The 25,186-nt window shown below is 61.7% G+C and overlaps 3 protein-coding genes and 1 long non-coding RNA gene across 4 annotated transcripts in view; 2 read left to right on the top strand and 2 right to left on the bottom strand.

Moving 5' to 3' along the window:
* The window catches only part of COL16A1 (collagen type XVI alpha 1 chain), a 32,106-nt gene extending 25,922 nt beyond the window's left edge, over nucleotides 1–6,184 (top strand). The window contains exons 54-70 of the mRNA XM_063177383.1: nucleotides 78–113; nucleotides 1,089–1,151; nucleotides 1,294–1,365; nucleotides 1,566–1,619; nucleotides 1,705–1,749; nucleotides 1,927–1,971; nucleotides 2,057–2,110; nucleotides 2,195–2,248; nucleotides 2,358–2,408; nucleotides 2,945–3,034; nucleotides 3,128–3,163; nucleotides 3,270–3,314; nucleotides 3,395–3,583; nucleotides 4,102–4,168; nucleotides 4,278–4,454; nucleotides 5,658–5,735; nucleotides 5,820–6,184. Of these exons, the coding sequence (XP_063033453.1) occupies nucleotides 78–113; nucleotides 1,089–1,151; nucleotides 1,294–1,365; nucleotides 1,566–1,619; nucleotides 1,705–1,749; nucleotides 1,927–1,971; nucleotides 2,057–2,110; nucleotides 2,195–2,248; nucleotides 2,358–2,408; nucleotides 2,945–3,034; nucleotides 3,128–3,163; nucleotides 3,270–3,314; nucleotides 3,395–3,583; nucleotides 4,102–4,168; nucleotides 4,278–4,454; nucleotides 5,658–5,735; nucleotides 5,820–6,022 (1,359 nt within the window). The 3' untranslated portion in view covers nucleotides 6,023–6,184. The remainder of the gene's footprint in view (nucleotides 1–77; nucleotides 114–1,088; nucleotides 1,152–1,293; nucleotides 1,366–1,565; nucleotides 1,620–1,704; nucleotides 1,750–1,926; nucleotides 1,972–2,056; nucleotides 2,111–2,194; nucleotides 2,249–2,357; nucleotides 2,409–2,944; nucleotides 3,035–3,127; nucleotides 3,164–3,269; nucleotides 3,315–3,394; nucleotides 3,584–4,101; nucleotides 4,169–4,277; nucleotides 4,455–5,657; nucleotides 5,736–5,819) is intronic.
* Nucleotides 6,185–6,924: 740 nt separating this feature from the next.
* On the top strand, nucleotides 6,925–10,245 carry PEF1 (penta-EF-hand domain containing 1). Its single transcript, XM_063177382.1, has 5 exons — nucleotides 6,925–6,981; nucleotides 7,474–7,693; nucleotides 8,232–8,387; nucleotides 8,841–8,984; nucleotides 9,459–10,245. Exons 1-5 carry the CDS (start codon nucleotides 6,964–6,966, stop codon nucleotides 9,686–9,688), a joined length of 768 nt encoding a protein of 255 aa, XP_063033452.1. The 5' UTR covers nucleotides 6,925–6,963; the 3' UTR covers nucleotides 9,689–10,245.
* LOC134429963 (uncharacterized) lies at nucleotides 7,841–8,847 on the bottom strand. The gene is made up of 2 exons (XR_010030693.1): nucleotides 8,674–8,847; nucleotides 7,841–8,539 (listed from the first exon to the last, which is right to left on the bottom strand). It is a non-coding gene; the product is annotated as an uncharacterized LOC134429963 (long non-coding RNA).
* A 2,128-nt stretch (nucleotides 10,246–12,373) lies between the features above and the next one.
* TINAGL1 (tubulointerstitial nephritis antigen like 1) lies at nucleotides 12,374–22,664 on the bottom strand. Its single transcript, XM_063177374.1, has 12 exons — nucleotides 22,562–22,664; nucleotides 20,816–21,141; nucleotides 20,209–20,272; nucleotides 18,261–18,353; nucleotides 18,064–18,178; nucleotides 16,728–16,851; nucleotides 16,301–16,451; nucleotides 15,368–15,551; nucleotides 15,077–15,122; nucleotides 14,525–14,648; nucleotides 13,557–13,602; nucleotides 12,374–13,434 (listed from the first exon to the last, which is right to left on the bottom strand). Exons 2-12 carry the CDS (start codon nucleotides 21,129–21,131, stop codon nucleotides 13,294–13,296), a joined length of 1,404 nt encoding a protein of 467 aa, XP_063033444.1. The 5' UTR covers nucleotides 21,132–21,141; nucleotides 22,562–22,664; the 3' UTR covers nucleotides 12,374–13,293.
* Nucleotides 22,665–25,186: the final 2,522 nt, after the last annotated feature.

Genomic DNA, 25,186 nt, shown 5'->3' with positions numbered 1-25,186 from the left:
CCCAAAGGGGACAGGACACCCAGGGCCACCCCCCACCATGGGCTGTGGGGTCCAGCTCAGCTTCTGTCTCTCCTCAGGGTTTCCAGGGCCAGCCTGGCTTCCCGGGACCACCGGTGAGTAAATCCCGCTGGGAATTCTGAGCAAATCCCACTGGAAATTCTGAGTAAAACCCATTGGGAATTCTGAGCAAATCCCACTGGGAATTCTGAGTAAATCCCATTGGGAATTCTGAGCAAACCCCACTGGGAATTGTGAGTAAACTCCACCAGGAATTCTGACTAAATCCCATCAGGAATTCTGAATAAATCCTACCACAAATTCGGAGTCAATCCCACTGGGAATTCTGAGTAAATCCCATTGGGAATTCTGAGCAAATCCCACTGGGAATTCTGAGTAAAACCCATTGGGAATTCTGAGTAAATCCCACTGGGAATTATGAGTAAATCCCAACAGGAATTCTGAGTAAAACCCATTGGGAATTCTGAGTAAAACCCACTGGGAATTCTGAGCAAATCCCACCGGGAATTCTGAGTAAATCCCACTGGGAAATCTGAATAAATCCCATTGGGAATTCTGAGTAAATACCACCTGGAATTCTGAGTAAAACCCACGAGGAATTCTGAGTAAATCCCACTGGGAATTCTGAGTACATCCCACTAGGAATTGAGTAAACCCCACTGGGAATTCTGAGTACAACTCACCAGGAATTCTGAGTAAATCCTGCTGGGAATTCTGAGTACAACTCCCCAGGAATTCTGAGTAAATCCTGCTGGGAATTCTGAGTACATCCCACTGGGAATTCCAGCACCCTGGGAGATGGACCCCATCCCTGGCTGTGTGTCCATCCCTGGCTGTGTGTCCATCCCTGGCTGTGTGTCCCCAGGTCCCCACAGTGCCAGGGATGGGGACAGGGGGTTCCACAAGGGGCACACGAGTGGGGTGAGGAGCAGGGAGCAGCCCCGGATCAATCCCATTAAATTTAGCTGGGAAAGAGCAGGATTTATGGGACAGGATTTATGGGACAGGATTTATGGGACAGGATTTATGGGACAGGATCCCCCTTCACTCAGCACCCCTCTCCTCTTTAGGGCCCTCCTGGTTTCCCAGGAAAGGCTGGTCCAGCAGGGCCACCAGGGCCCGTGGCAGAGAAGGTGAGTGCCACCCTCAGAGAAGCTGAGTGCCACCTGTGCCAGCGGGCAGTGGCTCCGTGCTGTCCTCGCCTGTCCCTCGGGCTATGGCCAGGTCTGGTGGCCCTGCCTGTGACCTGCCTGTCACCTCCTGTGGCTCTTGCAGGGCAGCGAGGGCATGCGGGGCCCCACGGGGATGCCAGGGCCCCCCGGACCCCCCGGACCCCCTGGAATCCAGGTAAGACCCCCCCCATGTGTCACCCTTGGGTGCTCCTGGGAGCAACACTGGCTGTTCCCAACCCCAGGGACCTGTTCCTATCTCCAGGAACCCGTTCCCATCCCCTGGGATCTGTTCCCATGGCCTGGGGTGCCCTGAGCAAGTCCCTCAGATCTCCCCAGTGCCACCCTCCCTCTGTCACTGTCACCTTGTCCCCACAGGGCCCTGCTGGTTTGGAAGGCCTGGATGGCAAGGACGGCAAGCCAGGGCTGAGGGTGAGGCTGGGTTTGGGTGGGGGGCAGCCACCCTGCACCCCCCAGGACACCCCCAACCCCGGTCTGTCTGTCTGTCTGTCCCCAGGGTGACCCTGGTCCCCCCGGGCCACCAGGAATGATGGGTCCCCCGGTGAGTGACACCCTCCTTGTCACCTCTCTTGTCACCTGGGCTCTCCTGAGCCAGGACTGTCCCCTGAGGTGTTCCTGGTGACACCCAGCTGAGGTTGGTGGCCCTGGACCAGCACTGCATGGTCAGGGTCACCTGGCATCACCCTGGGACCCCCACCCAGCTCTCTTCTCTCCCCAGGGCTTCAAGGGCAAGACAGGACACCCAGGGCTGCCAGGACCAAAGGTGAGCCGTGGTGACACTGCCTGGTGACGTCCCCAGGGACCGCAGGCATGGCCAGGACTCCCCTCACGGTCCCTTCTCCTTTTAGGGTGACTGCGGCAAACCCGGCCCACCAGGCAGCACGGGCCGGCCAGGAGCTGAGGTGAGTGACCCCTTGTCACCCCCTTGTCACCCCCTTGTCACCACCTTGCCACCCTCATCCTCCTCCTCACCTTGCCTTCCTCAGGGTGACCCCGGACCCATGGGACCCCAAGGCCGGCAGGGACCCCCAGGGCTCATCGTAAGTTGGTGCCCCCACAATGGGGGAATCCTAGAGGGGATCCCTTTGGTGACAGGGAGTGGGGACACCACCCGTGACCGCCAACTGACCGCCCTGCCTCTGTCCCCAGGGTCCCCCTGGCAGCCCAGGACAGCCAGGACCCGCTGGCCTGGCTGGGGTGGTGAGTAGTGCCGGGGGTGGGGGTTTGGGGTGGGGATTTGGGGGTTTGGGATCCCCTGATCCCAGTGCTCTTGGTGCTCCCGATCCCTCCTCCCTGCAGGGGCTTTGGGGTGGGGATCTGGGCTTTTGGGATCCCCTGATCCCGATGCTCCAGAAGCTCCTGGTCCCTCTTCCCCACAGAGGGTTTGGGGTTTTGGGATCTCCTGATCCCAGTACTCTTGGTGCTCCCTATCCCTCCTCCCCACAGGGGCTTTGGGGTGAGGATGGGTGGGTTTGGGATCCCCTGATCCTGATGCTCCGGGGTTCCCGTTCCCTCCTCCCCACAGGGGATTTGGGGGTTTTGGGATTCCCTGATCCCGATGTTCCCAGTGTTCCCGTTCCCTCCTCTCCACAGGGGCTTTGGGTTGGGGATTTGGGGTTTTGGGATCCCCTGATCCTGGTGCTCCCGTTCCCTCCTCTCCATAGGGGCTTTGGGTTGGGGATTTGGGGGTTTTGGGATCCCCTGATCCCGGTGCTCCCGTTCCCTCCTCTCCACAGGGGCTGAAGGGCGAGCGCGGCTCCGTGGGCGAGCGGGGTCTGCCGGGAATGCCAGGACAGCCGGGACCCCCAGGACACCCAGGACCACCGGTGAGCACAGCAGGACCCTGCACCCCGCGCGTGGGGACCTTGGGGTGGCCCTGTGGTGTCACCACCTCACGCTGCCCCTCTTTGTCCCCGCAGGGAGAGCAGGGAGCGGACGGACCCGTCGGGAAGGAGGTGAGCAGCGTTCTCTGGAACTTTCTGCCCAGCTGGACACGGATTTTGTCACCCCCCTGGCCTGGCTGGGGTGACATCCCTGTCACACTGCTCCTGTTTTTTTTAGGGACCACCAGGCAAACCGGGCATTGCAGGCCCAGCTGGACAGAAGGTGAGGCTGTGCCAGCTGGCAGTGCCACCACGCTCGCTGTGCTGTCCTGGCACTCCAGAACTGACCTTTGCCATCCGCAGGGCGACACTGGAGCCCCCGGCGAGCGCGGCTACCCCGGCGAGAAGGGCAGAGCCGGGATGCCAGGGGGGCCGGGCAAAAGCGGCTCCATGGGGCTGGTGGGGCCGCGGGGCCCCGCGGGGGAGAGGGGACCCCCGGGCTCGCCGGGCCCAGCGGGCAGCCCCGGCCTGCCGGGACCCCCGGGCATGATGGTAAGGACAGAGGGTGGCCCTGTCGGGGGGCAGGACGATGTCCCTGTGGTGGGGAGTGGTGGCTGTGTCCCCTCGTGTGTCCCCTCGTGTGTCCCCTCCTGTGTCCCCTCACATGTCCCCTTGTGTGTCCTTGTGTCCCCTCGTGTCCCCTCGTGTCCCCTCGTGTTCCCTCGTGTGTCGCCTCGTGTGTCCCATTGTGTGTCCCCTCCTCGTGTCCCCTCATGTCCCCTCGTGTGTCTCCTCATGTGTCCCCTCCTGTGTCCCCTCGTGTGTCACCTCGTGTCCCCTTGTGTGTCCCCTCCTGTGTCCCCTCGTGTCCCTTCATGTCCCCTCACGTGTCCCCTTGTATCCCCTCATGTGCCCCCTCCTGTGTCCCCTGGCATGTCCCCGTGTGTCCCCTCACATGTCTCCCCTCCTGTGCCCCCTCACGTGTCCCCTTGTGTCCCTTCATGTCCCCTTGCATGTCTCATCGTGTGTCCCCTCCTGTGTCCCCTCCTGTGTCCCCTCTGTCCCCACAGGGAGATGTGGTCAATTACGACGAGGTCAAGCGCTTCATCCGCCAGGAGCTGAACAAGATGTTTGACGGTAACGGGGGCTGGTGACCCTCCCTGCGTCCCCACCCTGTCCCCACCCTGTCCCCGCTGGCTGAGCTCGGGTTTTGTCCCCGTTTTTGTCCCCGTTTGTGTCCCCGCAGAGCGGATGGCCTATTACACCTCCCGGCTGCACTTCCCGGTGGAGATGGTGGCGTCCCCGGGCAGGCCCGGTCCCCCCGGCAAGGACGGGCTGCCCGGCCGGCCGGGACCCCCCGGCTCCCCGGGCATGCCGGGGCAGATCGGCCGAGAGGGGCGGCAGGGCGTGCCTGGCATGCGGGGTACGTGCTGCTCCCCGGGCCGTCACCGGTGTCACTGCGGTGTTCCCGGTGTCCCCACCGTGTTCTCGATGTCCCTGGGATGTTCCTGGTGTCTCTGTAGTGTTCCCACTGTCCCTGCGGTGTTCCTGGTGTCCCCATCATGTTCTCGATGTCCCTGGGATGTTCCTGGTGTCCCTGGGGCATTCCCAATGTCCCTGCAGTGTTCCCGGTGTCCCCACCGTGTTCTCGATGTCCCTGGGATGTTCCTGGTGTCTCTGTAGTGTTCCCAGTGTCCCTGGGCTGTTCCCGGTGTCCCCAGGATGTTCCTGGTGTCCCTGGGGCATTCCCACTGTCCCTGCGGTGTTCCTGGTGTCCCCATCATGTTCTCAATGTCCCTGTGCTGTTCCTGGTGTCCTCAGGATGTTCCTGGTGTCCCCATCATGTTCTCAATGTCCCTGGGGTGTTCCTGGTGTCCCCATCATGTTCTCAATGTCCCTGGGGTGTTCCCGGTGTCCCCAATATGTTCTCAATGTCCCTGGGGTGTTCCTGGTGTCCCCATCATGTTCTCAATGTCCCTGTGCTGCTCCCGGTGTCCCCAGGATGTTCCTGGTGTCCCTGGAGTGTTCCCAGTGTCCCCATCATGTTTTCAATGTCCCTGGGGTGTTCCCGGTGTCCTCAGGATGTTCCTGGTGTCCCCATCATGTTATCAATGCCCCTGAGGCATTCCCAATGTCCCTGCAGTGTTCCCGGTGTCCCCACCATGTTCTCGATGTCCCTAGGATGTTCCTGGTGTCTCTGTAGTGTTCCCAGTGTCCCTGGGCTGTTCCCAGTGTCCCTTGGATGCTCCTGGTGTCCCTGGGCTGTTCCCAGTGTCCCCAGTTCATTCCCAGTGTCTCTGGGCTGTTCCCAGTATCCCCGGGACATTTGCAGTGTCCCCAGTTCATTCTCAGTGTCCCCAGTTCATTCTCAGTGTCCCCAGGACATTACCAGTGTCCCCAGGACGTTCCCAGTGTCCCCAGTTCATTCCCAGTGTCCCTGGGCTGTTCCCGGTACATTCCCAGTGTCCCCAGTTCATCCCCAGTGTCCCCAGTTCATCCCTAGTGTCCCTGGCCCGTTCCCAGTTCATTCCCAGTGTCCCTGGGCTGTTCCCAGTTCATCCCCAGCACTGGGACGCTGTGGCTGTGCCAGCTTCTCACCCCTCCTCTCCCTCCACCTCTCCCCCAGGTGAGCCGGGTGCCAAAGGAGAGAAAGGCGAGAAAGGCGTGGGGCTGATGGGGGACAGCGGCCCCCCGGGACCCCCAGGTGAGCCCCCAACCTCTGCCTGGCCCCCAGCCCCACCCTGGGCTTTGCTGTCACCCCACTTTCCCTTCACTCCTTCTCTTCCAGGTCCCCAAGGGCCACCAGGCTACGGCAAGATGGGTCCCCCGGGCCCCGTGGGGCAGCAGGGCATCCCTGGCATCCCCGGCCCTCCCGGTGCCACGGGGCAGCCGGGCAAAACGGGGCACTGCAACCCTGCCGACTGCCTGGGGGCTCTGCCCGTGGAGCAGCCGCTCTTCCAGCCCAAGAACGTCAAGGGTCCCTTTGGCTGAGCCCCCCGTGCCCCCCGAGCCCCCCCAGATTTGCTGTTAATATTGTTCGTGTTTCACCCCGCTGTGCCGGGGCCGTGCCCGTGCTGGGGGGCTCAGGGGGGGCTTGTACAGGCAATGGTGGGGGCAGGTGGATCCTGCCCCAAAAATACACCTGTGAGTGGACGTGGGTGGCTCTGTGCCTCATCCCCAGACTGTCACCACCCTGTCACCAAGGGATGCTGCTCCAGCCATCTGAGCGGCGTGAGCCCACTCTGGTTGGGGACACGGTGATGCTGAGCTCCCTGGCATGGAAGGGGGAGTGCCAGTCCTGATGCCAGGGGATCCTGGGATGTCTCAAGGCAATCCCAGCCCTGATTTGGGGCTATCCCAGCGCCGTTCCTGCGGAGATCCCGCTCTCATCTCAGCACATCCCAGCCCTGGTTCCAGGAGATCTGGGTTGGGGTGGGATCCCAGCTTTGCCTCTGGAGGAATCCCAAACTAATTCCCGTGGTCTTGTGGGGATTCTAGGCCTACTCTGAGGCTGACACCAGCCCTACTCTTGGATCATGCCTGGAATTCCTGGGAATCCCAGACCGCTATCCCAGCCCTGCTCATAGAGGGATCTCGGTCCGGCTGCTAGGGGAATCCCAGCCCTCATTTTGTGGCGTCGCCAGCCCCATTCCCGGGCTGATCCCGGTTGATCTCCCGGGGAATTCCAGCTCCATTCCCGGGCTGATCCCGGCCGCACTCCCGGACTGATCCCGGCGCTATCCCCGCTCCTGGTGGGCCCCACCCCGCCCAGGCGCCGTTGCCGCTTTAAGGCCTCCGTCGGGCGCGCGCTTCCCGCGCGTCACCGCCCTGCCCCCGCCCCGCCCAGAGGCGTGGTCACTGCCTAGCGTAGCCAATGGGTGCAGGACGTTTCGGTGACGTCATCAGGGCGTGGCCGGGGCGGAAGACCCGCTATGGCGTACCCGGGGCAGGTGCGGGACCGGGACCGGGATCGGGATCGGGATCGGGATCGGGATCGGGATCGGGATCGGGATCAGGAGCGGCGGCGGGGAACGGGAACTGGGACCGGGACCGGAGGAGTGGGAGGGGCGGCAGGGAGCCCGACCGGGACCGGAGGGCAGGGAATGGGGACCGGGGTGCGGGACCGGAGAGGCAGCGGAGAGTGGGACCGGGGAGCGGGACCGGAACCCAGAGCGGCGCTGGGGACCAGGGACCGGGATCGGGACTGTGACCGGGATCGGGACTGTGACCGGGATCCGGACTGTGACCGGGATCCGGACCGTGATTGGGAACGGGATCTGGACTGTGACCGGGGCGGGGGTCGGACCGGGCGCTGGTCCGGAGGTCGGGGCCATGGGAGGCGCGCAGGGTCTCCAGGGTGAGCGACACCAGCTCCATCCCCGTGCCCATCCCGGTGCCCGGTGCCCGGTGCCCGCCTCACACCGGCTCTGTCCCCTCCCCAGGGCTACCCCGGCGCAGGACAGCCCCCCTCGGTCGGGCCGTACCCCGGGGCTCCCTACGGCGGGGGGCCACCCCCGGGACCCTACGGGCACCCCCCACCCGGGGGTCCCTATGGCGGGGGGCCACCCCCGGGACCCTACGGGCATCCCCCACCCGGGGGTCCCTACGGCGGCCCCTACGGCAGCCCCCAGCCCGGGCCCTACGGCGGGCCGGCCCCGGGAGGTGAGTTCGGGATCTCCCTGCCGCGGTACCCGGGACGAGGTGGGCAGAGATGGGGTGCCCAGCCCGGTGCGGGGTCGGGGGGCTGGGGAGTCCCCACCCCGATGGGGGTTGAGGGGGTCCCCAGCTCAGCAGAAGCCACCGGGAGGATGAAATTGGATGTCCCGGTTTATTATTTTGAAATCCTGGAGGAGGAGGAGGAGAGGGAGGAGAAGGAAGAGGAGGAGGGAAAGGAGAAAGAGGAGGAGGAAAAAGAGAAAAGGGAGGAAGAGGAAGGGCCAGGCAGCCCTAAAACTTTCACCCCACACCAATCTCCCGGTTCTGCCGGATTTGTGGGGCAGCACCGTGGCTCCTCTCCACCCCAGGCTCCGGTTCCCAGCCCATTCCCGGCTCCAGCCGTTCCGTGCCCATCCCAGCCCCGTTCTCCCGGGATTTACCGAGCTGTAATTCCCGTGGGAGGAGAAGCTCCGGGGCCAGCCCAGCCCAGCCCCTGGCCTGTCCGAGGGGAAGGTGACAGCTCCGATGGCCTCTCCCCGAGCAGGGAATGCCCCCCCAGGGGTGGATCCCGAGGCGTTTTCCTGGTTCCAGACGGTGGATACGGATCACAGCGGGTTCATCTCCGTCAAGGAGCTGAAGCAGGCTCTGGTCAACAACAACTGGTCCTCGTTCAACGATGAGACCTGTCTGCTCATGATCAGTGAGTTTGGGGTCTCCTTCCCCTCCTTCTCATCTGGTTTGGTTGGATTTGGGGTGAATTCCCCTTTTCCCTGGGTATCGCTCCCGGCTGGAGCTGGGCAAACCAAGCAGCTCCCAGTGGGGCAGGACACGGGTGCAGGGCCCAAAATCCTGCTTGGGAAAGGAAATCCCAGCTCTGCACAAGCCCCAGATCCCAGAAAGACAGGGAGGAAAGTGAGGGAAGCCCAAAAAATGCAGAGATTCACCCAAAGCTTGCCCCAACCTCAGCTTTTGGTGCCGTTTCTTACCAGCCTTGAGGGTTGAACGGTCCCGGTGGATCGCAGTCCTGGCGAGGGGGATTTTTGGGATCAGAGCAGGACTCCAGGGAGCCACGGCGTGGATCCTGAGCTCCCTGGAGGTTTCTGCAGCTTTTCCACTCCTCCTCCCTGCCCTGTTGCTGCTCCTCCCTGCCCAGACATGTTCGACAAGACGCGGTCGGGGCGCATCGACGTCTACGGCTTCTCCGCCCTGCTGCGCTTCATCCAGCAGTGGAGGAGCCTCTTCCAGCAGTATGACCGGGACCAGTCCGGCTCCATCAGCTTCAGCGAGCTCCAGCAAGGTGGGTGAGGGCCACAGCCACCAGCCTGGCCCCTCCTGATGCCCCCCATAACCATTTCCAGGCTCTGTTCCCAGCTGGAACCTGGAATTCCTGCTGGAGTGGTCTCTGCAGCCGGGCTGGAGGGGTCTGAGCTCCTTGGGAATTATCCATGGGATAAACCAGGAGCTTCTCAGGGGACAGGAGGTGATGAGCTGCAGCAGGGGTGGGGCACAAAGTTCCTTCAGGAAGCCCAGAATTCCCTCTCAACGATGAGTGGCTGGAGCCTGGTTTGTGGGGAGGAGCTCTTGGGTGTGTGTGAAAGGGAAAAATGCCTGGAATTTGTGGTTTGATTCCTCTGGAGAGCCCTGCCCGTGCACACCCTGAGTGGGAAGGGTGGTGCGAGTGGGAGATGGGGTGTGTGGGGCATGGGCGAGCAGGACACAGCCGCTCCCTTTCCACTTGGGAAGGTTCAATCCGAGTTTTTCCTCTCCCCAGCTTTCTCCCAGATGGGTTACAACCTGAGCCCCCAGTTCAGCCAGCTGCTGCTGGCCCGGTACGCCCAGCGCTCCCCCAATCCCAGTATCCAGCTGGACCGGTTCATCCACATCTGCATGCAGCTGCAGAGCCTCACCGACGCCTTCAGGGAGAAGGACACGGCCATGGTGGGGAATGTCCGCCTCAGCTACGAGGATTTCCTCACCATGGTGGTGACACGGATGCTCTGACATCCCCACTCCAAAGGCTGGGAATTCTGGAGCTCTCCAGAACCTTCAGCCATCCTCATCTTCTCTGTTGGATGATGCTGAGCCCATCTGAGAGTTCCCCCCGGGGCCAAATTTCCAGCTTGATCCACCCCAAATCCTGCTGGGGTTTTCCTGGCTTGGATTCCTCGTGTCCGTTTTGTGAAACCCACGCCAAACTGGGACAGCCAAAGCAGCTTAGATCCCGTGCCAGCCCCAAATTCCAGCTTCATCCCGAGGTGCCTGCAGCAGAACATCTTCATTTTAGGGAGGAAAAGCTGCACCTTGGGTTTGGAAGAAGCAGGAAAGGGGGAAAATGAGGATAAAGCTCCTTCCTTCCCTACCTGAGTGCCCTGGGAGCGCATCCCGCCCTGGGAATGCTTTCCTGGGGGGTCTCATCCCTGTTTTCCACGGGGCTGCTGGAATGGGATGTCCTGCTGCAGCCCCATGGGATTGTCCCCTCGCTGTTGCCAATCCTGAAGCCAAATCCAAAGTTCAGAGCTCAGGTTTTCCAGCTTTGGAATAAAACGTGTTCTGCTCCAGCTGCTCCGTGGTCTCTGTGTCCAGGGGGGGCTCCAGGGGGACATCAGATGCCTCTTGTCCCCTGTGGTGGCACCAGGGGACACGTCCCAGGGCTGGACACCGTTCCCTAAGATCAATTCTGAGGAATTTCATGTCCAAATATGGAAAATAAAGGATTAAGGGGGGACTCCTGAGGCGCAGAAAAATCCCATCAGTGCAGGAGTTTTCTTCCTGAGTGATGAGCCTGGAATTCACCCTGAGGAATCTCCGAGAGATTTGGAGGAATTCTTAAGGAATAAAAGGTTCAAAGGTCTGAGATGAGCAGGAGGAGCCAGGCTCGGTGTTTTCTGTGTGACCTCGGTGTTTTCCAGCCCCGGGCAGGACTGGCTGTTCCCAACCATCCCCGAGCATTCCAAGGATGTTTTCCCCTGAGCATTTCCAATATTTCTGTTGAGTCAGAGCTCAGCTCTGCTTGGGCTTGAGGCAGAGGGGTTGTAAATACGTATAAATATATTTATATGTATATAAAAAATAGAAATATATATTTTATAGATTTTAAATACATTTTATATGTGCATATATGTATTTCTAATATATTTTATATGCTATATATAATATAGATATATGTAAAATATATATAAAATACATATAAATATATTTAAAATACATACCTGCATGATATATATTTTTTTATATATATACATACACACATACAGGTGTATAGGTAGATATGTATATATACACTGGTGTATATATATATACATATATAGAGGTGTGTGTACATGCATATTTTCACATATAAGTATATATACAGACATTTTTAATGTATATATACATACATGTACATATATATAGATACACATAAACATATTAAAAACTGTTTATATGTATATATACGTATGTAAATATATAGAAATGCATGTTTGTATACATGCAAGTATATATGTAAATACATAGACACACGTAATATATAATATATAATACATAATACATAATATAAATATATAATATAATGTATAATGTATAATATAAATATATAATATATATTATATAATATATAATATATAATATATTATATATAATATATTATATATAATATATTACATATTATATATTATATAATATAATATATATAATATATAATATAATATATATAATATAATATATAATATTATATATACATTATGTTTTATATCTTATACATATTTTATATGTTATATTTTTCTATTACATTATTTATATTATATATATTAAATAGGTGTGGTTACATGCACATATATACACATATAGAAACATATACAGGATATTTTTATATATATGTGTGCAAAAATATATATATAAAAATATATATATTTTTGCACATATATATATAAATATACAGGTATATACACACACATATATAAATACATTGAGAGATTTATATTGAGATATATATGGGGAAATGAACACAAACAGACACCTGTATATGTATAGATGTACAGACATAACTATACACATCTATATCTCTATCTATACACAATAGAGATATTTTTACATATTTTAAAAACATATAAACATATTCGCACCCATCCTGCAGTTACAGGAAGCCACCACGAGGTGGCACCGCCCTCCACCCCGTGAATGTCCCCTGCGTGGGGACCCGGGGGTGACAGAGGGAGGGGACACGGACAGGGACCGCCACCAACGCAGGCCTTTGGGAAAGGCGACAACAGCCCCAGCGCCACCCCAGGGAGGGCACGGGGGCTGTGGGGACACCGTGGATGTGGCGGCACGTCTCATTTTTGTGGCACTTGGGGTGGCGCGTGTCACCGTGGTGGCACTTGCAGCTGGCACTTGGCCGCCCAGCTGCACGGTGGCTGTGGTGGCAATACCTGGCCGTGGTGGCACAGCCGGGTGCGGTGGCACAGCCGGCCGTGGTGACCCCCTGGCCGTGGTGACATGGGTGGCCGCGGTGGCCCGAGTGGCTGCGCGTGCCCGCGGCGTGGCCAGCGCTGGCCGCGGTGACCGGAGCGGCGGGGCCGGAAGGTGGACAATGAGCGGGGCCTTATCTCACCCCCCCAGCCCTTCCCGAGGCCGCGCTGGGCCCCCCAGACGGGGGGTGACAGGGGCCACGCGTCCCCCTCGGAGCACTGAGCGCACCCTCCGGGCTCTGAGGCTTCCATTACTTTATTTACAAACAATAAAAAGCAAAATAAATACAAAAAAATGTCTTAAAAGTACAGCCCTTGGGTTGAGGGGGAAGAGGGGCTGTGCTGGCTGCGTGGACCCCACTTGTGGCCCCCCCAGGACATGGGGACACCACGGGGCTGAGCCCTCCCTTGTCCCTGCTGTCCCCCAGGGGGGTGGCAGGGCCATAGCACCATAGGGACGGGCTGGGGGGGACGGTGGGGACCCCATCCTGGCACCACGCAGCCCTGGGGGCTCAGGGGACCCCCTTGGTGGGTTATTTCACCCCCAAACTCCAGCGCTGCCCTGCTGGGAGGAGCTGCTGGAGCCAGGACGGGAGGGACAGGAATTTCCATTGGGAAAAGGAGGAGAAATCCCACAGCCGGGATTCTGGGGGGGGGGGGGGGGCGTGCAGCTGCCTTTGAAGAGCCCCCAGCCGCCACCGCAGCCCAGCCGAGCCCCGGGGCAGGGGGGATTAGCGGGTAAATCCCATGGGAGACGGGAGCAGCCCCCGGAGCATCCCCCTGGCACGCCCCACTGCCCCCAGCCGCTGTGTCAGCACGGCGGGGACACGCAGCCCCCTCCAGGGGACACAGGGACAGCGCCAGCCCCTTCCATGGGACATGGGGGACAGCGCCAGCCCCCTCCAGGGGACACAGGGACAGCGCCAGCCCCTGCCCAGCGTGCTGTGAGCTGGGTAGGACCGCGCTGGGGACACTGGGGGACATCATGGGGCTCACTCGTGGGGCATGTCCTCCATGCTGTCCTCCAGGGGACACAGGGAACAGCGCCAGCCCCCTGCCACTGGACACAGGGGACAATGCCTTGCCCACCGTGCTGTGAGCTGGGCAGGGCCGCGCTGGGGACAGGGACACTGGGGACACTGGGGACATCGGCGGGGCTCACTTGTGGGGCATGTCCTCCATGCTGACGCGGCCCCAAACCCCCACCACGAAGGTCTCCACCTCGCACTCGTTGACGCCGCGGGCGATGCGAAAGTGGCCGCCCTCGCCCCACGCCGTGCCCCACGAGTTGGCCGCCGTCTGCAGAGGGGACAGGGGACACGCTCAGGGCGGTGACACCCCCAAAAAAAGCCAAGCCGGACCCCAAATGGGTGCGGGGAATGGCAGCACCCCACGGCTGAGCTCTTCACCCCAAAACTTACCCAGTATTTTTGGGTCTGGCCATCAGGCAGCTGCTCCTCTCCCCACCTGCAGAGGGACAGGACAGTGAGGGGGGGTCCACAAGCACCCTCAGAATGTGGGGAAGATCCCCAAACTCCCCCAGACTTTGGTGTCCCCAAGCACCTCCAGACTTTGGGGTCCCCAAGCACCCCCAGACTTTGGTGTCCCCAAGCTCTCCCAGACTGTGGTGTCTCCAAGCACCTCCAGAATGTGGGGTCCCCTCAAGCTCCCCCAGACTTTGGGGTTCCCAAGCTCCCCCAGACTGTGGGGTCCCCCCAAGCTCCCCCAGACTTTGGGGTCCCCCCACCCAGCCCCGTGGTGGGATTGGGGCACGGGGGGGCTGACCCTGCTCATTTCCTGCCCCCGGCACCTCCCCAGGGCCATCCGAGGTTGGGACATCCGCTCCAGGAATAGGGGCAGGAATATTTAGCCACGGCAGGAGGAAGGAAACACGGACGCAGGGCAGATCCAACCCCATCCTGGGGGTCTGCACCTCCAAACCCCCCATCCTCCAGGGTGCTGAGCGCCACACTGTGTCCCTTGTGCCACCAATTCCCCTCCTTGTCACCTTTCCCAGCTCGGGGACACCCAAAGGGAACATTTTTGCCGCCCTGAATGGGATAGGATGGGATAGAATGGGATAGGAAAGTTGTGGGATGGGGCAGGACAGGATGGAATGGGGCAGGATGACATGGGACAAGATGAAATGGGAATGGGACAGAATCAGATGGGAATGGGATGGGATAGGGACAGGATGGGACAGGACGGAATGGGACAAGATGAAATGGGAATGGAAGAGAATTGGGTGGGGTGGAACATGAAGGAGCAGGAATGGGATGGGATGGGATGGGATGGGATGGGATGGGATGGGATGGGATGGGATGGGATGGGATGGGATGGGATGGGATGGGATGGCGCTGTGGGTCCCCCAGGCCACCCCCAGACCTACCCCGTGATTTTCACCGAGTGGGTCCCGTGCCTCTGGTGCTTGGGCCCCTTCCCCTCAGCCACAGGCGTGTGCCGATAGATCCCGCTCTTGTACATGAAGAAATCCTCGTGCACCTCCAGGATGGCTGTGGGGATGGCCAGAGGGTTTGGGGACACTGCCACTGTCCCGAGGGAAGGGGATCTGTGTCCCCATGGGTGGGGGATGTGGGCACAGAGGGGCACGGGGGCATCAAATTCCAAACAGCAGCTGGAGCCTCCCTGGGGCCATGCAACAACACTCCGCGGAGGTTTCAAAAAGCGCAAATAAAGTTAAACAAACGCAGCTGCCAAGGCGGTGATTAAATCTCAGGAGTTAATGAGCAACCCGGTGCCCGCTGGGGTGGGCAGCGTGACGGGCACTGGGGCAGCGCTGCCTGGGCACGCAGGGGGAGCAGCCCAGGGGGGTTCTGGCTGCCACCACAGCTCCCCCAGCATGGGCAGAGAGGTTTCCTCGCCTATTTTATTCCCCCAACCTTTTGGGGTGCACCAAGGGGTGCCCCTGCCTCTCCCATACCTTGGACGGGGCCGTTCTCCATCAGCTCCTTCATGATCTCCTTCTCCTGCAAGCACAGAACAGAGCGGCCAAGGCTGACACCGAGCGGCACCGGGAGCCCTGGCAGTGCCCTCCCACCCACAGGGATGCAGCCGAGCAGCTCCAGCACCCACGGGCGGCCGCTGCGGAGGAGCCGCTCCCCCGGTGGGGTTTTCCCAGCCGCATTCCCAAGCTCGGCTTTCCCAGGTGAAGCAGCCCCAGCCGCCAAGCCCCGTTCCCGCTCCCCGCTCCGCCCGCGGGCCCGGCGCTCACGCTGGAGGAGAGGCGGTAGGCGGGCGTGGACTGGTAGATGTCGTTGGCGTGGCTCCGGGGGTTGGGGCAGCGCGCTGTCGCCTGTCGCTTGCCCCGGCCCGTGGAGCGGCTGTGCATCATGCAGGGCGGCGCCGCGGGCTGGCTCTGCTGGCTCGTGAACGGGTAGCACTCGTCCGTCACCACGCTGGGGCGCGGGAGGGGAAGGAACGGCTCCATCCTCATCCCGAACCCCACTGCCATCCCCATCCCACATGGAACTTCCTGCTCCGTCTCAATCCCATCCCCGTGCCGAACTTACTCTCCATCCTCACACCAAATCCCTCTTCCATTCCCGTACCAAAACTCATTCTCATCCCCATTCCAATCCCCGCTTCCATTTTCACTCCAAACCCCACTCCCATCTCCACTCTGATCCCCACTCCCATCCCAATCCCAAACCCCACTGTCCATCCTGCCCTCATTCCCCAGCTGTCCGAGCAAGGTTAAGGACAGGGATCTCCTGGGCTTTCTCCAGGTGACCAAAGCCCCAAAGCCCCTTTATCCCAGAGCAGGCCCTGTCCCCCATCCCATCCCATCCCATCCCATCCCATCCCATCCCATCCCATCCCATCCCATCCCATCCCGTTCCATTCCCATTTCATCTTGTCCCATATTGTCCTGTCCCATCCTACTCCCTTCCCATCTCATCCCACAACTTTTTTATCCCATCCTATCCCATTCCATCCTGTTTGATGCCATCCCCTCCTGTCCCATCCCATCCTGTACCATCCCCTCTTATTCTCTCCTATTCCCATCTTATCCCATCCTACCCCATTCCATTGTGTCGCACCCCATCCAATTCTCTTCCATTCCCGTTTCGCCTTGTCCCACGTCGTCCCGTCCCATCCCACCTGTCCCCATCCCATTATCCCATCACCCCAGTGTCCCACTCACCCTCTCCTGCGCAGGTACCACCAGGCTCCGTCCAGGCGCCCCCCGCTGCAGCCGCGCTGGTTTCGGGTGTCACAGGACAGGAGGTTTTGGGGGGACAGCGCGGGGGTCATGTGGCCCATGGAGTGGATGGAGATGCGGTCCGAGGCCACGGCTGGGGAGGAGCCACGGGTCAGGGGGAGGACGTCCCATCCCTGTCCCCAGTGTCCCTGCAGCTCAGGGGGAGGTTGTTCTGTCCCTGTCCCCTCTGTACCCGCTGTCCCCCCATCTCATGGGGAGGTGGCTTTGCCCCTGTCCCCGCAGCTCAGAGGGACTTGGCTCCGTCCCTGTCCCCGCAGGTCAAGGGGAGGTGGCTCCGTCCCCGTTGTCCCCCCTGTCCCAGTTGTCCCCTCTGTCCCAGTTGTCCCCCCTGTCCCAGTTGTCCCCTCACCGGCCGTGGAGAAGGCCCAGGAGCCGGCGCAGTTCCCCTGGTCCAGGGGCTCGTGGATCATCCCGGGCCACTTCTCGGCGGCATCGAAGCGACGCGGCAGCACCTCGTTGGAGTCCATGTTCATCTGCGGGGCAGAGATGGGGGGGCTCAGCCCACGGGACCCCCCAGCTCCTCCTGCAACCCCAACCATCCTTCGAGATGGTCCCCAGTGAGCTCCAGTGTCCCCAGCTCCACCATGGGACCCCAGCTCCTCCTGCCACCCCAGCCATCCTCTGAGCAGTGTCCCCACTTTTGTGTCCCCCCAGCCTCATTGTGACACCCCTCAGGACAGGGACATCACCCTGAGACACAAAGATTTGGGTTCCCATTTATCCCAGAAATGCCAAACCCCTCAGTTTCCCCTAAATTTGGGCTCCACAGCCCCAGCACCTCCTTAGAGCACACCAGCACTGAGTGTCCCATCACAGAGCCCAGCAGGGCCCTTGGTGGCCGCCCCGAGGGGACAGCCCAGGGTGACACAGCCCCTCAGGGTGGCCTCTGGCCCTGCCTTTCCTCCCTGGATCAGGACAGTGTCCCCGCCCTGGCCTTCCTGGGGAGAACACGGCCACAATCGCCCACAGGAAACGCCTCTAAAATTAAACCTGGGGCTGGGGGTGCACCGAGCGCTGCTGCCGCAGACATCTTTTCATGAAAATCCTTTCCTTGGGATTTTTTTCCTCCTGAGAAGCTGAGAGGCCTCAGGGACAAAATGCAGATAATTATTATCTGCTCCTGTAGAATGCAACAGGTGCATCTGTGATTGGGCCCATGTGGTTGTTTCTAATTAATGGCCAATCACAGCACAAACTGTCTGAGCAGCAAACCTTTGTTATTAATTCTTTTCTATTCTATTCTTAGCCAGCCTTCTGAGATGAAACCTTTTCTTCTATTCTTTTTAGTATAGATTTAATGTAATATATATCATGAAATAATAAATCAGCCTTCTGAAACATGGGGTCAAATCCTCACCTCTTCCCTCATCCAAAGACCCCTGTCACCACCGTCACACCCTGCCAGCCCCCCAGGGACCCCCGGGGGGTGCCCAAGCCCGGGTTTGGGTGCGGGGAGAAGCAAAGAGAGGCAGCTCTGCTGAGTCAGCAGCGTCGGGCTCGGCGTTCCGATGGGAAACCAGCGCGGAGGAGAGGGGGAAAAAACAACACTGGCAGCGCGGGGATTGTCCGGGGGAATTTGCTGAGCCGCTGTCTCCAAACACGAGGGCTGCCCTGCCTGCCCCCTGCTCCGGGAGCCCCTTCCCAGCCATGGCCGTGCCTCAGTTTCCCTCCCCGCGGGCACTCACGTGCATCTCGTTCATGTTCATGACGGTGGCGGAGGGACGGAAGGTGCCCAGGCGGTGCCGGATCCCGTCCTCCAGGGTCATCCCCCAGAACTGGCTGTAGTTGGCGGCTCTCCAGCTGCGTGGGGAGAGGGGGGCACGGCTCAGGGGCCACCCCGAAAAGCAGCGAGGGGTGCAGCACCCTTGTGCCCGGTCCTTACCCGTAATTGCCCCTGTTGATGGCGTCGATGAGCTCCCCATCCATCAGGCAGGCGTGGTCCTCGCACTGCCACTGCCCGCCGGGCCCGCAGGTGCTGCAGGGGGAACAACAGGTGAGAAACGATGTCCACAGGGTGACCAGGGGGGCGCTGAGTGGGCACTGCCCTTCCCAAACTGGCGGCTTTTGTTGGGGGTCACCAGAGCTTGGCACCTTGCAGTGGGGTGAATCCGTGGGCAGCCCTTTGGGTGACCCCGAGTGGCCTTTGGGTGACACCGAGTGGCCTCTGGGTGACCCTGGGAGTTGTCCCCTCCCCTACCCCAGCCCCCACAAGAGCCCCGAGGGCAGCCAGGCCATGGGACAGAAAATCATCTGAAAAGCTGCCAGGGCTGCAGACATCAGAGAGGGGCTTGGACAGCAGCCCGGGGCTGGGGGTCAGGGCTGGCTGTCCCCACGGGTGACCCACAGTGACCAGGGCACTCCATGGGGACAGCCGGGCCAAGGGGGGGGTTCTGGGGGTGTGGTGGGTCCCCTGGGGAGCCCCGGGCCGTGCTCCCCCCGTGCAGCGAGCAATGCTTGGCATGCTCAGATCCCGGCACATTTCCCTTTTATGGAGCTGAGCGAGGCCGTGGCCGTGTCCTGCCAGACACCCCCACCCCGGTCCTGGCCGGCAGCACCTGGATTCCAGCCTTGCCCCATCCATCCCCGAGCGATCCCGGAGCTCTGTGTGACACCTGGGGGCTTGGGAGCACCTCAGGGTGCCACACACACCTCGTGTCACCCCGCCATGGGTTCTGTCCCTTGTACCCCCCCCCCCCCCCCCAGCAGGACCCTGGGGTGACGCTGCAGAAATTTCTCTTCTCCTGGCACCAAATGTGAGGGAGGAGGTTTGGAAGGGGTTTGCTCCCTCCCCCGGTGCTGGGGGGTCAGAGATGCTCCCCCAGCAGCCGAGAGGTGACATCCACCTGCGTGGCTTGGGGACACTGACGTTCCCAGGGGAACGGGGACACCCTCCATCTCTAAGTGCTCCATGCCACAATCCCAGAGAAACTCCCCAGAGCTGTGGGGAGGCTCGGGTTGGCTTTTCACCTGCAGCCCCAGCGTTCTGTGTGACACCTGGGGACTTGGGAGCACCTCCGGGTGCCACCAGATGGGTGCCCCATACAGCCTGTGTCACCCTGCCATGGGTTTTGTCCCCTGGTACCCCACAATAGGACCACACCAGGGGCAGGGGTGGAAGTGACACTGCAGAAATTTCTGTTCTCTAGGGACCAAGTGTGGGGGAGAGGGTTTGGAAGGGTTTGGAAGGGAAGAGATGGGTCAGAGATGCTCGCCCACAGTAGAGAGGTGACACCCACCTGCGTGGCTTGGGGACATTGGCATTGAACAGGAACACCCTCCATCCCTGAGTGCTCCGTGCCACCACCCTGGATAAACTCCCCAGAGCTGCAGGGAGGCTCAGGGTAGCCTTTCACCCGAAGCCCCAGCACACACACACATGTTCCCACACGTGCCCCTGCCCTGCACACGCCCCAGACGCTGCCTTTGATTTCCCCTTATCTGCAGCATCGCCCCTCGGGCTGCAATCCTCGTCTCCAATCCCCCACCTCCGCATGCCAGCAATACCAGTACAGAACACCGGTATTCCCAGTTAACCCCGAGCTCTGGGAGTGCCCAGCAGCACAGAACCTCCCGTCAGGTCAGGCTTGGGCAAGCTGGGCTGGGACCAGCATGGCCAAAACGCCCCTGGGCAGCGCCGGCTCCCACGCAGGCACGAACTGAAACTTGGGAGAGGCTCAAGGCCCTCTCTGGCTCGGGGTTTTTGTTGGAGCAAAGGCATTTTGGCAGCAGCTCCCGCCACCCAGCTCGGGCCTCGCTCTCTGAGGTTTACAGGAGCGTGACACCTTCCTCTGGTGACGTGCTGGTGACATGCCACAGGTGCCCACACTCACCACAGGTTGCAGTTCTCCCGGTACGTGGCTCCTGTGGGGTAATTGTGTCCGGCACGGGCACAGCCTGTATGGGAATAGGAGAGCTCCTGGTGAGCGTTTGGGGTCCCACCAGCACCCCCAAATTCCCAGGGGTGCAAACCAAAGGGAAAATCAACGTGGTTCTTAAATCCAGGCTGCACGTGGGGGTCAGTGGGTGCAGGGTGGGAGCCTGGCTCGGCGCCGGGAGGGTTAAATGTGCTCAGCCTGGCGGGACAGGGATAAAGGGGCCGGTTGTGCCCGGGAGCTGGCTCTGCTCCGCGCCTGGGGCTTGTGAGAGAGCCTTGTGCTGGGAGCTGGGGGTTAAACCAGGGCCAGCATCTGCCTGCCCCAGACGTGACCGGGCAAGCTGGGATGGCGTCCCCTCATGTCCCCTCGTGTCCCTGCAGGCACTGATGGGAACGGGCTCTGGGGTCACGGGTTGCTCCCACACCTCTTTTTGAGGGAGTCCATCCCCATCCCGGACATTCCGTAGCAATTCCTAAAATTCTGAGGAGTCTGAGCACCTCTGCAGCGAGGGCAGCACCACACCCATCACCCTAGGGCTGAACCCCAGCACCTGCAGCCTCACCTGGGGCTTTGGGGAAGGGCGCCGGGATTCCCAGGCAGTATTCCCAGAAGTCGGGGCAGCAGTCGGACACGGTGCGGTTGCAGAAGAGGTCGCAGTAGCACAGCGTGTCGTGGTAGGGCACGGTGCAGCCGTCGTCGCGGCCGTGGCAGCACACGTCGCCCCGCTGGCAGTAGGAGCCGCCCGCGTCGTAGACGCCGTGCTGGTACAGCCCGGGGCCCAGCTCCCGGCGGGTGCGGACCCGCGAGGACACGGCCACCCGCGCCACCGGGGCCACCAGCAGCCAGAGGCACAGCACGGCCCGCATGTCCCCGGCCATGTCCCCGCACCTGCGGAGGGACGGCGGTGAGGGCACGGCGGGGGCACGGCGGGGTGGGCGCTGCTGCCACTGAGGGCACGGCGGGGTGGGCGCTGCTGCCACCCTGCCCTACCCAAGCTCTGCTCTCACCCTGCCCTCTGAGGGTTCTGCTCCCACCCTGCCCTCCCTGGGCTCTGCTCTCACCCTGCCCTCCCTGGGCTCTGCTCTCACCCTGCCCTCTCCAGGCTCTGCTCTCCCCCTGCCCTCCCTGGGCTCTGCTCTCACCCTGCCCTCTGAGGGTTCTGCTCTCACCCTGCCCTCTGAGGGTTCTGCTCTCACCCTGCCCTCTCCAGGCTCTGCTCTCCCCCTGCCCTCCCTGGGCTCTGCTCCCACCCTGCCCTCCCTGGGCTCTGCTCTCACCCTGCCCTCTCCAGGTTCTGCTCCCACCCTGCCCTCCCCAAGCTCTGCTCCCACCCTGCCCTCTGAGGGTTCTGCTCCCACCCTGCCCTCCCCGGGCTCTGCTTTCACCCTGCCCTCTCCAGGTTCTGCTCCCACCCTGCCCTCTGAGGGCTCTGCTCCCACCCTGCCCTCTGAGGGCTCTGCTCTCACCCTGCCCTCTCCAGGTTCTGCTCTCACCCTGCCCTCCCTGGGCTCTGCTCCCACCCTGCCCTCTCCAGGTTCTGCTCCCACCCTGCCCTCCCCACGCTCTGCTCCCACCCTGCCCTTTGAGGGTTCTGCTCCCACCCTGCCCTCCCTGGGCTCTGCTCTCACCCTGCCCTCTCCAGGTTCTGCTCTCACCCTGCCCTCCCTGGGCTCTGCTCCCACCCTGCCCTCTCCAGGTTCTGCTCCCACCCTGCCCTCCCCACGCTCTGCTCCCACCCTGCCCTTTGAGGGTTCTGCTCTCACCCTGCCCTCCCTGGGCTCTGCTCTCACCCTGCCCTCTGAGGGTTCTGCTCCCACCCTGCCCTCTCCAGGCTCTGCTCTCACCCTGCCCTCCCCGGGCTCCTCAGAGCATTCCGGTTTTGTAACTCCCCTTGTGACCGCGCAGCTCAAGCTCCAAAACACCGTTTTCCCCCCGGCTCCGCGCATCCCGGGCTCACCCACCCCTTCACCCCTTCACCACCGGCTCCAAAACCAAACCCTCAGGGGAAAGGGCTCCCCGGCACACTCGGGGGCTGCCCGGAGTCCATTCCCAACGCCGCCCGCAGTCCCCACCGTGGGCAGTGCCATGAGCTGCCAGGCTCAGCCCGCAGAGTTTGGGAGGTGATGGGGACCCCAAAAGGGGCGCTGGGGACAATCCGGGGGCACACGGGGAAGGACCCCCTCCTGCCGCCTCCCTCCCCCTGCCGTGCAGCGTGGGGGGCCCCGGGACCCCCCATAAAGCGGGGAGGGTGACCCGGTAACCCACGGGGACCCCAAGGGTGGGACCCCCGCCCATTTCCCGGCCGTACCTGCCGCTCCCTTGGCGCAGAAACGCCGGGAGAGGGGCGGAGGGTCCGGTGCTGCGATCCCTCACGGAACTCACGGGGCGGGACCCCCGTTTCTCCCCACGCCTGGCACCCCACCCGCTCCCCCCGGAGCCCGTCCCGTACCTGCCGCTCCGCCGCCCCGCGCCCGCCGCCGGCCCCGCCGCTCCCTTATAGCCGCGCCCCGGCCGGGGGGGCGCGGGGAGGCGCCGACACCGCCGCCAGCGGCCCGGGGCGGAGCGCGGCGGGGCGGGGGTCGGGCCTGGGGCTGCGGAGAGGAGCCCCCAGCTTGTGGCCCGCTCTGTCCCCTCGGTGTCCCCGGCTCCTGATCCCTTCCTGGGGTCCCTCTGCGCTGCCCTCTCTAAATGGGGGGTCCCGGCTATGGGGGCGGCACCCTCTGCCCCGTGTGCATCCTGGGGGGCTTCCCCATTGCCCAGGTGTGCGCGGAGGAGGGGAGGGGGCTGCGTTCCTGCCCATTCCAGGGGTCCAGATAAGACAGGGACACCCCAAGGCATTGAGTTGGTGTCGCTTGGAACCTGCCCGGCTGTCAGCGCCCAACCTCGGCCTCGGGGACCACAGTAGGGGGGTCTTGGCCGCTCCCCAGGCTCCAGCACCTGCTGCGGGAGCTCGGCCGCCCACGCGGGGCTCCGGCTGTCCCCGCCCGGCCGGGAGCATCTCCAAAGGATTCCTCGAGGGCGGCTCACGGCAGCCAGCACGGGAGCACGGCGGGGTTCCCTGGGCGGCCACGGGATCCTGGCTGAGCCCACGGGGGGGATACCGCGGCCAGGGTGGGATTCATGCCGGGGAAACGGGGAGCACCCAACCCCGCCGGGCACGGGGGCTGCCGGCACCCAAGGGTGCTCTGGGCGCCTGAACCAGGGTCCTGTGCAGCCCCCTGGGCAGGGAGCCCCTGCTCCAAGCGCTCTTGGAAGGGCCTTTGCTGTGAGCGCGTCCTTGGGCAGCCGGAGCGGCGCAGGAAGGAACTGAGTCCAGCCCAGTCCGTCTCCAGCATGACTGGACTCGCAGGAATCCGCAGTGAGTCACGAATTCCCCCAAGACCCCCGGAGAACAAAGCAAAGCCACTGGCACAAAGGACATCCCCGGCCGCTGCTCCGTGTCCTTGTGCCCCCGCCAGCTCCCTGACAGCTCAGAGACGCCGCGGGAGCAGCTGAGCGTTCCCGTAAACAGCGCTGTCCCCCCGCCAGCTGATAAGAAAGCGGCGCAGCGCGGAGGCGGCAGCGGCCACAGGCCAAGTGTTGGAGCATCCCCTCACCCCGTTCCTGCGGCTCCGGCGGGGCTCGCCCTGCCAGCTCACAGCTCCGGTCTCTGTGTCACTCTGTGTGCGTGTGTCCCCTCTGCGGGGAGTGGCAGCCTGGGCACACGTGGGGTAGCCAAGGTGGAGGGGGACAAAGTCCTGCCAGGGCACTTTGTGTGCCCGTGTGAGGGCGGGAGGCAGAGCCCGGGGCTGGCACAGGCCTCCTGCCCTGCCTGTGCCACCGGGGCAGGGACAAGTGCCAGCACCCTGTTCCCACTGCTCAGAGGCACGGGAAGACCCCAACCCACGGCTGGGTTGGCCCTGGATGCCCCACGAACAGAGCCGGGTTCTGTCGAGCTGAGTGCGGGGTGAAGATCCCACACTGCAGGGACGAATCCCTCCAAACCCACCCAGGAAAGCCGCCCGCCCCTCTGGTGCGTGGTCCAGCGCCCCCCAAAGCCAGCCCCCCACGGATCGCACCCCACATATCGGGCACTGGGCGGAACCGGGGTGCTGGAGACCCCCGAGCCCCCATCCCCAGCTCTGGGGGCGCTGCCCCTGCAGGGCTCGGCCCCGAGGCGATCCTGGAGAGAATTTCTTGGCAGGAGGCGGCCAGGAAAGGCAGGGACGGAGCGGCGGCCGGCCCCGGTTTCCTCTCCGGCCAGCGGCACGGGAAGGAGCCGCCTCAGCCCCGGCATCGCTGCAGGACGCGCTGTCCCCCGGGGGTGACAGCTCACTGCCAGGGCTGAAGCTTTGCTGTCCCCACAGGGGTCTGGGGGCTCCTGGGGAAGGGGGGCGCACCTTCACCTCACTGGGATGGCACTGGGGACATCGCCATTTGCGGGGGGACACACCAAACAGGCAGGGTGGCCACAGCCCTTCCCGGGGCAGTGACACTTCACTGTAAGGTGACAAAAATCAGGGCACGGGTCCTTCTGCAGTGACACCAACCCTGCACCCCTGCACGGGCAGGATGGAGCTGGAGTTGCGCTCTCAGTCCCATCTCGGTGGCTTTCCGCAGCTTAAGGGGTCAGGGAGGTGTCCGGAAATTTGTGTCCCCTGCCGGTCATTTGTGTCCCTTGCCGGAAATTTCTGGTCCCTGCTGGACATTTGTGTCCCCTGCTGGACATTTGTGTCCCCTGCTGGTCATTCGTGTCCCCTGCTGGACATTCATGTCCCCTGCTGGACATTTGTGTCCCCTGCTGGACATTCGTGTCCCCTGCTGGACATTTGTGTCCCCTACTGGACATTCGTGTCCCCTGCTGGACATTTGTGTCCCCTACTGGACATTCGTGTCCCCTGCTGGCCATTCGTGTCCCCTGCTGGACATTTGTGTCCCCTGCTGGTCATTTGTG

This window comes from Melospiza melodia, chromosome 27, assembly GCF_035770615.1.
Source record: "Melospiza melodia melodia isolate bMelMel2 chromosome 27, bMelMel2.pri, whole genome shotgun sequence".
In the NCBI taxonomy this organism is placed as follows: domain Eukaryota; kingdom Metazoa; phylum Chordata; class Aves; order Passeriformes; family Passerellidae; genus Melospiza; species Melospiza melodia.
Note: the sequence above shows the minus strand (reverse complement) of the source record. Positions and strands in the feature narration are given on the sequence as shown.

Bases quoted from the DNA above. Each gene is read 5' to 3' on its own strand.
- TINAGL1 (XM_063177374.1), bottom strand. From the start codon at position 21,131: ATGGCCGGGGACATGCGGGCCGTGCTGTGCCTCTGGCTGCTGGTGGCC. The intron at 20,273-20,815 runs GTGAGGCTGCAG...ATTCCCATACAG, and splicing joins GCCCTTCCCCAAAGCCCCAG to GCTGTGCCCGTGCCGGACAC. The intron at 13,435-13,556 runs GTAAGTTTTGGG...TCCCCTCTGCAG, and splicing joins GCCAGACCCAAAAATACTGG to ACGGCGGCCAACTCGTGGGG.
- PEF1 (XM_063177382.1), top strand. The intron at 7,694-8,231 runs GTGAGTTCGGGA...CTCCCCGAGCAG, and splicing joins CGGCGGGCCGGCCCCGGGAG to GGAATGCCCCCCCAGGGGTG. The intron at 8,985-9,458 runs GTGGGTGAGGGC...TCCTCTCCCCAG, and splicing joins CTTCAGCGAGCTCCAGCAAG to CTTTCTCCCAGATGGGTTAC.